Source organism: Rattus rattus, chromosome 1, assembly GCF_011064425.1.
Source record: "Rattus rattus isolate New Zealand chromosome 1, Rrattus_CSIRO_v1, whole genome shotgun sequence".
Classification (NCBI taxonomy): Eukaryota; Metazoa; Chordata; class Mammalia; order Rodentia; family Muridae; genus Rattus; species Rattus rattus.
Window position 1 is genome coordinate 209,569,362 of NC_046154.1, and position 15,859 is coordinate 209,585,220.

A 15,859-nucleotide genomic window follows, 5' to 3' on the forward strand; every position below is an offset into this window, starting at 1 on the left:
TAATGGAATCTGACAGCTCTCCTCTCGGACTCTCTGCTTTTTGTCTCTTTTTTCCCCAATGGCTCCATTGTTTTTAGAGACTAGGAAGAAAAGTTACCTGCTGACGTACATGTAACTACATTGTTAAAATTTTTTAATAGTCATTACAGTTTGGGACCAGTGAGAAAAGAGACCAGAGCAGTCACAATGCTATTGTCAGAAATAGTTACCTTGTGATTAACATGGTTGCATGATTTCTAATTATTTCTTTTATTCTTTTAGATTATAATGTTTCTAAGAAAAATAAAAAATTCTATTTTATTTTATTTTTTTTCCCGGAGCTGGGGACCGAACCCAGGGCCTTGCACTTGCTAGGCAAGCGCTCTACCACTGAGCTAAATCTCCAACCCCCCCAAAATTCTACTTTAACCCATTTTAGTAAAGTATACCTCTAATGGATAATTATATTGCTTGTTGACATATTTATGTCATGCTGTTAGGAACGGAAACCAGAGCCTTGTGCATGTAAGGCAAGTGCTTGACCACTGAGCTTCACTCATGGACTACTAATAGTTATTTTTGTGGTCTTGACACAGAACTTCATTCTGTATTCCTGGCTGGCCCAGAACTCACTATGAAGACCAGGCTGGCCTTACCTTTCTCTGCCTCTGCCTCTTGAGTGCTGGGATATTTTTGTTTTTCTCTTAATAGTAAAATTCTTCTGACTGAAGATTTATTTTATATAATATCTTAAGATCTACAAGTACACATGATATCTCAGTACTGTTCAAAGGTATTTTATCTACATCTATTTTATATTGTAACAATTTTGGAGTTAACTTTAAAAAATATTTTACCCAATTAAAGTCACATATTCAACCTCTTTTACCCTCTGATTCAAAAAGCAAATAGATTTTATTAAATTATCAAATTTATATATTGAAAATAGATTTCAACCCTGCTGGGGTTCCACCGAGTCACTGTCTTTAAGTAGGCAGCCATGCAAGGTTGCGGTGCTCCAAAGGTACCATTGTAGCTGGACACACAAACTACAGCAATGACCAAATGCCATAGCTGACAAGGCACCAAATACGTTCCCTGAAATGAATCGCATGTGACCTCAACACGAAAGTTGGAGAGAGCTCTGCAAGAAGTGCCCTAGGAACACGAGGAAAGAGTAATGAATTCCGCCTGGAGGGGGGCCTTGAGTTGGAGCTGAAAGGGGAGAGCAACTCCAGGCTGTCTGGGTGAGTAGTGGACCATTAACCCAGGCACAGGCATCGATGCCTATCACGCCTTAGTGAGGCACATGCCATACTCTCTGGACAAAAACTTAAGACTCTCGACATCTGCTCCATATTAAGATTACAACCCTATGAATAGGAACAAGTATGGATTAAAGTGGGATGTTTATTTAAAACCCACTCAACAAAGACTGTTTTAAAACCCGATTCTTAAGACACTAAAACTTAGCCATTTAACTAAAGCCTGTAATTTAAATAAATAGAAAATAATGCAAAAATATAAATCACAGTAATATAAAATATAAGCTCACTATACTTAGTATTTCAATAAAAATATAACAAAAGCAAACTTTTCAAAAGGTTTCAACAGGCCGATGGGGAAGGGAGCTGTCTGACAGATCCAAGAATTCCTCTAACGTTAGGAGAAACCTTCATCTTTGCTCTAATTTGAAAGGATCACCTGGGTCTCACTTTTCATGACCCAGTTTCATGACAAACCCTCAGGAGCTCACAGACTCACTAACAGGACTGTGTTCATCATCCATGCTAGAAAGCACAATAAGCCATTATACAAAAGCATCCCATCACAGTAATCTTAATAATCTCCAAAATTACAGCTGCTGTCCTTGTTTCCCAGCTCAGCTGTGGTTTGAAGTCAGGGGTGGGGGAGGGGTAATGAAGAATGACATAACTCGCTGTTTGTGCCTTGTGTGTTGTGTTCTTTCTGTATAATCCACTCTCCTGGTAAGTAAACGGCCACATGCCGTAAGAACAGCTTGTCTTGACAAACCCAGACTTGCATGATTAAATGTACATATATATGTCCCCAGTGCTGGGAACCGAACCTGGGTTTCAAGTGCAAAGCGCATGTTTAAAGGTCAGTGCTGTGCTGAGAAGTCAGGAGCTCTGAGGAACAGAGCTCTGTGGAGAACACTTCCTTAAGCTCCATCTGTCAGGAGGATCACAACCGGGCTCCAGGCAGAGGTTTTGACAAAGATGGTCAGGGACAATAAGTGTGTTGTGGGGAGGGGAGTATGCGAATGTGTGTATAACACTTTGACGGTGTAGAATCTATAAGGGAAGAATATAGTTACTTGCCTTCCAAACTCCGATTTTCCTGTCATGCCTCTGCAGTAACAGCTCATCTGCTATGTCTTTCATCCGTATCTAAAAGCAGAATCAAAGATTTTATCAACGTACTCAGAATTGCCGAAGTTTGAACTGTTCAGTATTGTAACAGCTAAGAAGCGAGGCGGCGGTCGGTTAGACAGGGAAGTGTTGCTGCAGATGAAGGGACTCCGGCAGGAAAGCCCCACAGGCAGCGTTCGGTGACTCCTCGTCTGCTCCATCACTAAGTACACTGCTCTGAACGGCGGCAACAGTGTGCAAGTAAAACTGTCCTCGAGTCAAAACGGAGGCCGTGGAGGAAATGACAGTTAGTGCTGTCTAGCCACTTTGTATTTCCCACAGGTGATTTAACAAGAGACCCACGATTCACGGGGACACAGAAGGTGTGGCCATCTTCCATACCCATGGGCTGCTCATCTATGGATGCAAGAACTTCAGATGCGAAATATCCAACTAAGAAACTGACTCTGTACGAGCACGTGCAGGTGCTCTCCCCTTGTATTTATTTCTCCAGATGCACTTAGCATTATAGTGTATTATGATTTTGTAATTAAGCTAAAGATGATGTCAAGTATAATGGGAAATGTATGCAGTCATATGTGAACATAGCCTCATTTTATTGAAGGGACTTAAGCATCTTCAGGTTTTTAGTATTCTATAGGTCCTCTCTGAGTACCAAGGGACAATTGTATTTGGAGGGCTTCTGATTATGAATTCTATCTCCCTTCTCAGGATACTACCTCTGCCAAATCTATGCTGTGTGTCTTTTCTTTATTATATATAACACATCTTCTTAGCAGTTAATCTAAAAAGGCCAGGTCTGTAAATCAAAACAATGTCACAGCTTGAACCCCAGGTCACATGCATACCAGGCAGGCTCTGAACCACCAACCTTCTCGCCATGCTGTGTCCTTGTGACAGTCACAGGTCAGCGGAAAGAGACCTGGTCTTTCTTGCTCGATTCCCAGAGCTAGCCCTGACTATCTTTTATAAAACTTGGACACCAATTCCCCTCCTAAGCATGGGAAATGCCCCAGCATCATTTATTAAGAATTCTCACTGCTTTGCATCTTTGGCTGAAGACCGATAGAATCAGTTTGTTTTGTAGGCCACCAAAGAATTCCAAGTCAGGAAATGACTAAAAGTTACAATAACATGACTGTGGTAAAGATAACGAGAAAATGTGGTAAATAATATCAGTCAGCCAAATTTTACTTCACTTGGGTTTGGAGAGCTGGAATTTCTCTAAAGTCAAAGACTAAGGAGTCTTTAGTTTTCCCAAAGCCTAGTAACATCTTGCCAATGAGTCAGCTCTTCCCAATACTATAAATTCTGTGTTCTTACTACACTTTTCTCCTAACTTGCCCAGCACAAAAACTAAGGCTATCTCCAGACAAGAAAATCCAAGGAGTTTGAGAAATCGAAAATAAGATAGAGGAACAGTTTTCTTTTTTTCTGATCAGTATTAATGACATATGTTTAAAAATCAAAATTATACAAAACAGGTTAACCTCTTTTATGTATACTGATGATGTTTTAAACAACCAAAGTAATATTCACTTCATATAAATAAAAAGAAAGCAAATGACCAACATGCTTTACAAAACAAAAAAAATGAATGTCCTCACTCTCTAAATTAATTCTCTAGGAAGAAGATCTTTCCAGAAGCTTTGTTTCATAAATACAAACATCTAGAAACACAGTGATGGATGCACGTGTGTGTGTGTGTGTGTGTGTGTGTGTGTGTGTGTGTGTGTGTGTGTATATGCATGTGTGTATGGAGGACGACCGTCTCCTGTGTATGTCCCACATCCTCTTAGCTTCTCAGTACCTTTCATGTCGGTATGTGCGGGCAACTCATGTTTATCTCAAAACCACATTTTATAATCTTATTTTATATGGGAATCTGAAAAGCTTTCCACAGAACTGAGCTATCGTTAAGTAGTTTAAGTCTCTATCCCTCTATGTGATGCTGCAACGAATGTGTGAGAACTTAGTAACATCCAAAACATCAACTGCCAGCCACGAATGGTGGTGCAGCACTGTGAATTCAAGGCCAGCCTGGCCTACAGGGAGTTCCAGGCCAGCCAGGCCTATGTGGAGAGACCTTGTCTCAAAAACAAAAACCAACCGAACGAAAAACCCAAACCAAACAATAACAACAACGACGAAAACCAAAACAAAGCCCAATTGCACTAATAGATACTATGTGAGCCCTTCTCTTTGCCAGGCGCCATGCTAAGGAGCCAAGCACACGTCTGGTGTGTTTGGTGTCACTCTTGAGAGAGGACTTCATTCTCTAGCTGTAGCTGGGCCTGAGCCTTGTAACCATCCTCCTGCCTCTGCCTCCAGAGTCCTGCAATTACAGACATTTGCTTCCATGGCCGGGGCAGTTGCTGTGGAGAGTCTTGTTTTTCAAAGAGAAAAGGAAACTAAGGATTCTCAGAAAGAAACCACAAGTGTGGCCGCCATGGGGGTCAGAACACGAGAAGCCTGCGCTTCTCTGTTCTCATTACTCACTGAAGGGTCCTGACTGGTCAGCTCGTGTTTCAGGTTTGGCGAGGCCCTGCCAATTGCTATTCCAAGATCATTCTGTCCATACCTTTATCTTCTGACGGGATGCAAACTGCTCACTCGAAAGAAACAATGGCAGCCACACGTTTTCCAGCCTATGCAAGACGTGCTTCTGGATCTCTACCAGCACAGATGCGTCAAGCTGCTCATGAAGAATCTTGCCCCAGCCACCACTCAGAAGCATTATCTAGAGAATAAAACCAAAACAGAACCACATGCTTTTATTTTTTAAACCAGTAAAAGCCATTAATTCATTCATTCATGTCAGGCCTTTTGTAGCAAACTGGACATGTGCCACCATTTCCATTTTCCACAGAGCATCTTCTGACTGTATCGAACACGATAGTGGTGTATGTAGCAGGGGTTGATATGGTTTTGCTTCCTATGCAATACTGGAAAAAGTACAGGAGTGAGGTTGGATTTTACTTTGTTTCTGTGTCAGGGCCTCAGCAACATTAGGCAACGGGTCTGGCTACTGAGCTCTCAGGAGTGGGAGTACATGGTATGGGATGGGGCCTAAGAGTTTTCCCTCCATTGTCTTGGTAACTATAACACAAGGCCAGTGAATGTTTCTTTTCTGACTTCTGTTCTAGACCTAATATTCATCCAACTGATCCATTTTTTTGTTTGTTTTTTTTCTTTTTGTAGGTAAGGAAAATGAGGCATTGGTTAGTTAAGAGGATCCCAACCCAGACACTGACGATGCACTCGGCAGAAGCAAACTTGGTTGTTGGGCAGTGGTAGGTTGACTGCCCTGTGGGTGTTTCTCTGACACGAAGAGACACAAAGGGCTGACATAAAGGTGGCAGCAGGCAGAGGAGAGCCTTGTGTAACAGCCGCCCACCAGATCTGTGCAGACAGCACAGACATAGCTGGTGAAACTATGGCTTGAATCTCCATAGCATCTCCGCATCCCTCTCATGGCCATTTCTGAGTGCAAATCACTGCAGTTTCCACCTGTGTCCATGTCTGTCAATCTTCTGTGTCTGTGTCTGTCAACCTTCTGTGTCTGTGTCTGTCAATCTTCTGTGTCTGTGTCTGTCAACCTTCTGTGTCTGTGTCTGTCAATCTTCTGTGTCTGTGTCTGTCAATCTTCTGTGTCCGTGTCTGTCAATCTTCTGTGTCTGTGTCTGTCAATCTTCTGTGTCTGTGTCTGTCAACCTTCTGTGTCTGTGTCTGTCAACCTTCTGTGTCTGTGTCTGTCAACCTTCTGTGTCTGTGTCTGTCAATCTTCTGTGTCTGTGTCTGTCAATCTTCTGTGTCTGTGTCTGTCAATCTTCTGTGTCTGTGTCTGTCAACCTTCTGTGTCTGTGTCTGTCAATCTTCTGTGTCTGTGTCTGTCAATCTTCTGCTCCCTAAAATACGCCCTCTTTATTTAGTTCACCTTTTATGGATAAAATTTTAATACTAATATTTTCTGTTAAAACAAAGCAGAATATTAATATTACGTAGTAAAAATAAGATTGCTTTTTCTTGAAAACAGAAACCCTGACTTGCTAATGAGAGAGCAAAGTGGCTTCAAACTCAGTGAGGAACAGGAGGCTCTGTCTAAACTGTGCTGTAAAATCCCTAAGTATAACTAACATAGATAGAGCTAAGGAAGACAGTGGCCGAGACAAAGGCCAGCCTGGAGGTACGTCTGCTCACAGCAACGGTGACTTTCCCTTCCAGCACCCTGCATGTACTATATATAGCATGCTCACACAGTAGCATCGGATGCCATGGACCCTCACACAATGGAGCACAAGCCAAACAGAAGACAAATGCTTCCCATGTGCTTATCCCAGACATCTGCTTACTGAGATACCCAGCCATGTCTCTACCGTGCCCCAGATCTGTATTTCTGGGAACTAACAGGAAGGTATTTTGTCAAAGTTGCTCCCTTCTAAAACTGCTTGCCCTTCTTTTTTTCACAGCTTTCTGCTCCTTTTACCCCCACCAAAGGGACAGTTTGTTGGCCTGGTTGCCTGTACTGTAAATATCTATGAGTTTTTTTCTTCAATGAACTTAATATTAATCTGAAATTTCCATTTTCTAAGTATAAACCACTAAGAATATGAATCCTTGTAAACTTGTAAAATTTACAAAAGCATAATACGCGTGCTCTTTAAATAGTGAAAGAAAACCAAAAGCGACCCTCATACTAAATAAGTTACTTTTAATTCCAATTTTCAAAAGCACAAGCACCGAGACTTACTTCATAGATTGAATGTGACAAGACACTCAAGCCTCACAAGGTCACAGCCCATTGTCCTGTAACTGACGGCTTTATTGTCATCAGAATCTGTAATCAGGGTCACAGCCTTGGTATGATGAAGTGCTTAGACCTACGTTCATAGTCTATGGAAAGTTTCTAGGCTGGGCATGATGGTGCACCCTCAATCCTAGCACTTGGGGAGGCAGAGGCAGGTAGATGTCTATGAGTTTGATGCTAGAATGTAGTTCTAGGATAGTAAGAGTTATATATAGAGAGACACTGTCTCAAAACACCAAAAAACAAAAAAACAAACAAACAAAAAAGAAAAAACAAAAAAAAAACAAAACTAAAACAAGAAAAAAGAAAGATAGAAAGAAAGGAAGACAGAAAGACAGACAGACAGGAGGAGTAAGCAACCCTTTTTAGGGCAACATAATCATAAACAGCATTTTTAAAGATCAAATGCCTTTTGAGGTTAGCAGGTTAAGAGAAAACAGGGGTAGAGACTAGGCTCCGTGGTCAAAATGGCCGCCTCCCTACTGTGGAAGATGCAAGGGCCTTGTCCATGCAGGTTCCCACTTGGTCCTGAGCAGCCAGAATAGCACCTGACATGGCAAAGGCACATGTTCACTCAGTGAATGAGAAATGCAAATCAGGTGAAGCTGTGATTGGACCCCCAAACTTACGAACACTGCCCTAACGCAGTCCCAGATGAGTGCTGTTTTAGCCAATAAAGCAACTTTTAAAATAATATATTTTAGAGCATGTATTACTTGAGTGAACTTTAGATGTCTATAGATACTCATGAATACCTAAACCAGACTGCTCTTCCAAAACAGCAAAACAAAAGAAAAAGAGACTGTTATACTGTTGGCTAAAAGAAAGGATTGCTTTTACACTTCAAAGTGTGCCGACATGCTCATACCTGGTTCTGTTGCTGTAAAGAAGCTGGACTTCTGGGTCCGAAGAAATATTTTTTATTAAGGTACTTGTTTTTAATGTATATAGACTTTGCCTCTCTTTGCTTTTGGTCTTTAAAAATGATTCTTCGGAACTGTTCGATATCTATCCAACACATAAGGTCGATACTGGAAACAAAATAGATTCCTTCTTAGTGATTCCTCTCCATTCAGTTAAACACCAGTCAAACTGCTGACACTCAGGAGGTGGCTGTCTGATTAGCTAACTGACTGATCAGACCAAGGAGCCAGAGGACAGCACAGCCTCATCCCCACCTAGCACAGTCAGATGGATCTGCTGTTGCAGCATTCTCAATCCTTGATAAATCTGACTTCTGGCAAGGAACACTGGGGACAGAAGTGATTTCTCAATCACTGGAGGTGTCTCAGAGCTGTCAATGCTAAACTAGTGTCTTCAATTTCAAATACGAGGACCATGGCACACATATATCATGTGATTTAATAAAAGGGACAGCTGAGAATAGTCCTCATCTTGATGAGGAAAAGGTGAAGTTTGGCCCTGAGTTCAAACTAGTTTGCCTTAAGGTGAGAGAGAAAAATATGATCAATATTTCAGTTTAGAGAACACACATTTCCAAAACTACAATGTTTGATTTATATATTAGTTAATAAAATTGAGACATTTCCCAGAAATTCTAACATGAACACCAGAAAAAAGGAAAGTTTTTTTTTCAAGCTAGCTGGTACTAAAAATCCCAGCAAACCCTGCATAACTGCTTAAAATGCCACCTGGAAGGTTACTAGCAACCGGCCTTGATGCAAAATTATCTAAACAGACCTCAGATATTTTTGTTTGGTTTTTATTGACAAAGACATAGATCTACTAATGGGAGGTAGGTGGGGAGAGCTGGACTCTCAGAAGTGTGGCAAATCTGAGAGCTCAGGGGAGAACACCACTTCTGCTTATATTCCTGGCCCAAGAGGACCCGCCTAGCATCCTCTAGACACAGAAACCTAGGAACAGTCAGGGGTCAGACACTTCTGGTCTCTGCCTGCTCCCAGAGCAGAAAACCAGTCGCCAGGATGGGAGAAAGCCAGTCTCAAGGAGTGCTGACACACAAGCATACAGGAGGGTCAAGTCACTGTCAGAGACATCAAGACCAGCTAACACCAGAGACAACCTGATGTCGAGAGGCAAGCGCAGGAATCTAAGCAACAGAAACCAAGACTATTTGGTACCATCAAAGCCCAGTTCTCTTACAGGAAAACACAACCAAACAGGTGAAGGAATTGAACAAAACCATCCAGGATCTAAAAATGGAAATAGAAACAATAAAGAAATCACAATAAGAGACAACCCTGGAGACAGAAAACCTAAGGAAGAGATCAGTAGTCATAGACCTAAGCATCACCAACAGAATACAAGAGATGTAAGAGAGAATCTCAGGGGCAGAAGATACCATAGAAAATATTGACACATTGGTCAAAGAAAATGCAAGAAGCAAAAAGCTCCTAAATGAAAACATCCAGGAAATCCAGGGCACAATGAGAAGATCAAACCTAAGGATAATAGGTATAAAAGAGAGTGAAGACTCCCAACTGAAAGGGCCAGTAAATATATCCAACAAAATTATAGAAGAAAACTTCTCTAACCTAAAGAAAAAGATGCCCATAAACATACAAGAAGCCTACAGAACTCTAAATAGATTGGACCAGAAAAGAAACTCCTCCCATCACATAATATTCAAAATACCAAATACACAAAACAAAGAATAGTAAAAGCAGTAAGTGGAAAAGGTTGAGTAACATATAAAGGCAGACCTATCAGAATTACACCAAACTTCCCACCAGAGACTATGAAAGCCAGAAGATCCTGGACAGATGTCATACAGACCCTAAGAGAACACAAATGCCAGCCCAGGCTACTATATCCAGCAAAACTCTCAACTAACATAGATGGAGAAACCAAGATATTCCATGACAAAACCAAATTTACACAATATCTTTCCCACAAATCCAGCCCTACAAAGGATAATAGCTGGAAAACTCCAATACAAGGAGGGAAACTTCACCCTAGAAAAAGAAAGAAAGAAATCTTCTTGCAACAAACCCAAAAGAAGAGAGCCACATAGTTCCACCTCTAACAACAAAAATAAGAGGAAACAACAATCATTATTCCTTAATATCTCTTAACATCAATGGACTTATTTCCCCAATAAAAAGACATAGACTAACAGACTGGATACAGAAAGAGGACCCAGCATTTTGCTGGCTACAGGAAATACACCTCAGTGACAAAGACAGACACTAACTAAGAGAGAAGGACTGGAAAACAACTTTCAAAGCAAATGGTCTGAAGAAATAAGCTGGAGTAGTCATTCTAATATCCAATAAAATCAACTTTCAAAAGGATAAGAAAGGATACTTCATGTGCAAACAAAAAACCCACCAATATGAACTCTCAATCCTGAATATCTATGCTGTAAATGCATGGGGGCACTTACATTCATGAAGGAAACCTTACTAAATCTCAAAGCACACATTGCACCTCATACAAAAACAGTGGGAGACTTCAACACCCCTCTCTCAGCAATGGACAGATCATGGGAACAGAAACTAAACAGAGACGTAGAGAAACTAACAGAAGTTACGAACCAAATGGATTTAACAAGCATTTATAGAACATTTCACCCTAAAACAAAAGAATATACCTTCTTCTCAGTACCTCATGATACCTTCTCCAAAACTGACCATAATTGGTCACAAAACAAACCTCAACAGATACAAGAGGATTGAAATGATCCCACGCATCCTATCAGATCGCCACAGACTATGGCTGGTCTTCAATAACAACAAAAACTACATAAAGCCCACATACACATGGAAGTTAAACAACACTATACTCAAAGATAACCAGGTCAAGAGAGAAATTAAAGACTTTTTAGAATTTAATGAAAATGAAGGTATAACATACCCAAACCTATGGGACACAATGAAAGCAGTGCTAAGAGGAAAATTCATAGCTCTGAGTGCTTCCAAAAAGAAACTGAAAAAAACTTACATCAGCAGCTTGACAGCACACCGAAAAGCTCTAACACACACACACACACACACACACACACACACACACACACACACACAAAAAAAAAGCAAAGCACCCAAGAGAAGTAGATGGCAGGAAATAATCAAACTCAGGGCTGAAATCAACCAAGTAGAAACAAAAAGAACTATACAAATAATCAACAAAACCAGGAGCTGGTTCTTTGAGAAAATCAACAAGATAGAGAAACTCTTAGCCAGACTAACCAGAGGGCAGAGAGAGAGAGAGAGTATCCAAATTAACAAAATCAGAAATGAAAAGGGAGATATAACAACAGAATCTGAGGAAATTAAAAAAATCATCAGATCCTACTACAAACGCCATAAGAACAATATCAACCAACCAGAGCTCCCAGGGACTAAACCACCACCCAAAGAGTACACATGGACAGACATATGACTCCAGTGGCATATGTAGCAAAGGATGGCCATGTTGGGCACCAATGGGAGGAGAACCCTTTGGTTCTGTCAAGGCTGGAATGTAGGGGAATGTCCGGGTAGGAAGGAGGGAAGGGGTGGGTGGATGGGTAGGGGAGCACCCTTATAGAAGAAGGGGAGGGGAATGGGATAGGGGGTTTATGGATGGGAAACCAGGAAAGGGGATAACATTTGAAATGTAAATAAAATATATCCAATAAAAAAAAAATCTACTAGCAAGCTATTATTACAGCGTAAATAAAAAGGAGTACCAAAAAGGATTATTGTTTTTTTACTGATAAGTGTATTTAAGAATACATATTTCCTCACCTTGAAGAATGAGACTCTAGAAATTGACGGAAATGTTCGAATTCCAGTTTGTTGTTAAGTAAGTCATTAAAGGTAAAGTACTTGTATTCCTCAGGAACATTCAGCCAATACTCTGTCTGTTTAGAGATGTCTGAGAGTGACAGTGCAGCCGTCACAGACCCGGCAGTGTCCTGTTGACAAACCCTCCATGAATAATCTTGGAATGCCACAGATTATTACAGTTTGAAACAGAGAAACCGAAGGAAACGCACTGTCTGGCCAAGGTCAGTTAGCAATTGATAAGCTGGCTATGTGAGCTCCATGCTCACATTCTGAAGTTCTGATTTTTTTTCCTGTGGCTTTTTACCCAATTCCTTCTTAATGAATATTTAGTAAACATTTACTAGACATAAACAAGTATTCTGTGCACATGTGTGTGTGAGCACAAGTTCATATGGATGGTCATGTATAAAATAATTGCTTCAAATACTACTTTTATTTCTTAGTAATATGGAAATCCCTTTTATAATAGAAGCAAAATTATAAAATTATACTATCACCCAGAGATAACTACCATCCCCATGCTTATATAGTCTCTTAGTCTCTCTATATACATAGTTTTCAATAACCTACATATGTATACATATATAAATATAAAGATCCTATATTTATATATTTATAAATTTAAAGTAAAACTATATTATATTTAAATATCTTAAGTATATAACTATAATAAATAATAAATATATTACATTCAAATATCTTGTATTTAAATATTTATAAATACATTTATTTTATATTTATATATGAACATAGCATATAATATAATATATTATATATTATATATAATAATATATAAATATATGATACATAAATATAACATGCTTATATAATATATAATTATATTTATATATTAGATATGTGCGTGTATAGTTTATTAAAATGAGGACATGATCTTGTACCTGTGGCTTTGTAATATATTCTTTATCTTAATAATATGTAATGGACATAAAATATTTTTCTATAACTCCCTGGGAACTGGAGTTACAGACCCTTGTGAGCTACCTCATGACTCCAGGAATTGAGCCCTGGTTCTCAGTGGCTCTCAACTCCTAAATCATCAGTTAGTATAAAACGCATACAATTGCCAGTGTAGCCAACTGACCTTGAACTCACAGAGATCCGCCTGCCTCTGTCTCCCTCCTGAGTGCTGGGATTAAAGGTGAGAGGTGTGTGCAGCACACCAGCTTGACGTCAGTGTTTTTATTCCATGTACTTTTATGTAACTGTGGGTCCTGAACAGTAACTCAACTTCTGTGTAGCTGCATACATTCGGTTTTACGTTTTTGTGGGTCTATTATGATTTATGTAATCAGTTGAGCTGGGCATGATGGCACACGCCTAAGACCTCCCAGCCCGTGGGAGGCTGTAGGAAAGGGTGGTGGGCTCTGGCTATGCTCAGCTGCATGCTAGGGAAAGGCCACTTTGGTTTCCATGAGATAGTCTCAAAACAAACAAACAAATACCTGTCTCAATTTTGTAAATAAAATAAGAGGTAATATCTTAACCAATCCTGTGTTCTTTTTACTAACTTTTCCAACTATTTATTGTATTTTTCTTTTTTAAAATCTGTTGCTATAGGCATGATAGCTTCCTTTTGTTCAGAGAATGCAACTGAACTCTTGTAACTTGACAACAAATGTAATTCCAGGAAATAATGGGTACAGTTTAAGAGAGTATCCTGCGGTGTAGTTCCCGATCTTAGGAGAAACAAATGGCTTGACTCCTCGTGTGGCTCTGACTTAGTTTTCTCAGCTATGCTGAACATGTCTTTATAACGCTGTGCCCTGTCAAACGTAGCAAGCATGCTAGGCAAAGGGGCAGCAGGATGGTGATTCGGAGTCCCCGTCTCACTACTGTGCACCTTATTAAGGTCTCCTCCCAGCAGGACAAATGGTGGTGAGTGTCCGGGGATTCCAAATGGAGATTTTCTATGTGTAGAGTGTCTTACCTCAGCCTTCTTGGAAACTGCTTCTTTATGCAAAGCATGTAGCTTTCTGAAGGATGTGGAATCCAGCTGCCGAGTCTCTTCTTGTAGTTCCACCTAGAAAACAAGACTTATAATACTAGTAGAGTGTGCATTATGAAAAGGGGGACAGAACACACAGTTTACCAAAATCAGTGGACTCTTGGAAAGAAGTAAAGTGCTTCCGAGGCAAGAGCAGAAAGCTCTATGTCAGGCTGGAGAGATGGCTCAGCGGTTAAGAGCACTGACTGCTCTTCCAGACGTCCTGAGTTCAATTCCCAGCAACCACATGGTGGCTCACAACCATCTGTAATGGGATCCGATGCCCTCTCCTGGTGTGTGTGTCTGAAGACAGCTACTGTGTACTCATAAACATAAAACAAATAGATCTTAAAATAAGAAAGCTCTATGTCATTAAAAATATTAGCTACAATGAAGTGACATCAGATATACACAAGGAAAAATGGACACAGTTGCTGTCAATGTTCTCTTCCTCTCTGGGCACACCACAGATAATGTAAACGTGTTGATCACAGGTTCAGCTTCAGGGAGACAGTCAAGGCTGCAGGCTGTATGAACCTAGTACTTCACAGGAGGATGACAAAAGACAGTGTTGTTTCCTGGTCTCCTCCTAAATGTATGTATTATTGCTATAGCAAAAGAGAAGGCAGTTGGTCAAATTACTGCTCACAGCAGCAGGTCTGTCTTCCTACCATGTAAGGTACCATGTTTTCTAGGCAGAGAACAAGACACTCTCCAATTTTCTATTGCAGAGAAAAGCCCATTTGGCTGGCTGGCTGCCTGGGAACTTTCTGTATTTATATAGGGTAGCTTGGATGTCTATTTGAAACTCCTGGGGACAAGTCTACATTACATCATCAGTCAGGCTTTTAGCCCTCTGGACTGAAGTTAAGGAAGATTCTAGAACTAAGAATAATTTCCCCTCTTTCATTAAGAACAGTACCTAATCCACCTTACACATTTTTATAAGGTTCATTTGCTAATACCAAAATTTTTCAGTTCAAAGCAATTATAATTCCAAATTTCCTTTATAATCCAAGGGTCCTATAGACTTCATATTTCTTTTAAGAAAGTTAGTAATATTATAAATGAGTCAAGAGAGGCTTTTAAAATATCACATGATATTCTAATTTTTGTAGTGTAATCTATACATTCATAGAGGGGATACTATGTTAATTTTTTAGCATGGCAAGAATTAAGGAGTAAAAATCTAATTACTTTGGTTACTGAATTTATTAAGGTTTTAGAGTTGTTTTAGACACAACCTAATAGGGTAAGTCTATGCAAAGTGTTTCTCTATTAATTCTATCATAATTGCTTAATTTATCCTTCTTGGTAGACATTCAAGTCCTTCGGTAGATACTAATAAACACCCTACCCCCACCCCCAGCCCCCACCCTCCACCCCCACCCCCACCCCCAACTCCCATACACAATGACCTCACACACCAGGCACCTGTGTTTACCGGATGGAAAAAAGACCCAAGGGCAGTGTTAATATGTGATTCAAAAGAAATATCTCAGGACTTTTTCTCTATCCGTCTCTGATGGTAATAAAAGTATTCCAGTGCAGAGGTTTAAAATGACATCTGTTGGGATGTAAAAAGCTGTGTAAAAACTTATCCTGTGAAGCATTAGGATTTGAAGAACTCCTGTACTTTAAATGGATGTGATATTTATTGCAGCCCATGCAGCATAAAGTGAGAAGGTTCTTTTCTGTTTGTCATGCGACCATGGTGGGGAAAGGTGAGTAAAAGACAACACCCATCTGGCCAGTTTGCATAAAGTAAAAGCTCACATTTTTCTTTTGAGAACTTTTGTGCAGAGAACTAAGGACGACAGAGATGAACTCTTTTAAGAGACAATGGGAAAACTAGCAAGAAAAAAAATATTTAAAAATAAGCAGTTAATAAGCATTTTCCTGGCTGAGCCTCAGGCCATCAGAG

The 15,859-nt window shown here is 40.1% G+C and overlaps 1 protein-coding gene across 1 annotated transcript in view; it reads right to left on the minus strand.

The window, feature by feature from the left end:
• Window positions 1–15,859, minus strand: part of Rgs22 (regulator of G protein signaling 22) — a 104,585-nt gene that overhangs the window by 12,035 nt on the left and 76,691 nt on the right. Inside the window, exons 15-19 of the mRNA XM_032885513.1 lie at window positions 13,879–13,971; window positions 11,889–12,058; window positions 8,048–8,210; window positions 4,954–5,112; window positions 2,322–2,390 (exon numbers count right to left, since the gene is read on the minus strand). Coding sequence (XP_032741404.1) covers window positions 2,322–2,390; window positions 4,954–5,112; window positions 8,048–8,210; window positions 11,889–12,058; window positions 13,879–13,971 — 654 coding nt within the window. The remainder of the gene's footprint in view (window positions 1–2,321; window positions 2,391–4,953; window positions 5,113–8,047; window positions 8,211–11,888; window positions 12,059–13,878; window positions 13,972–15,859) is intronic.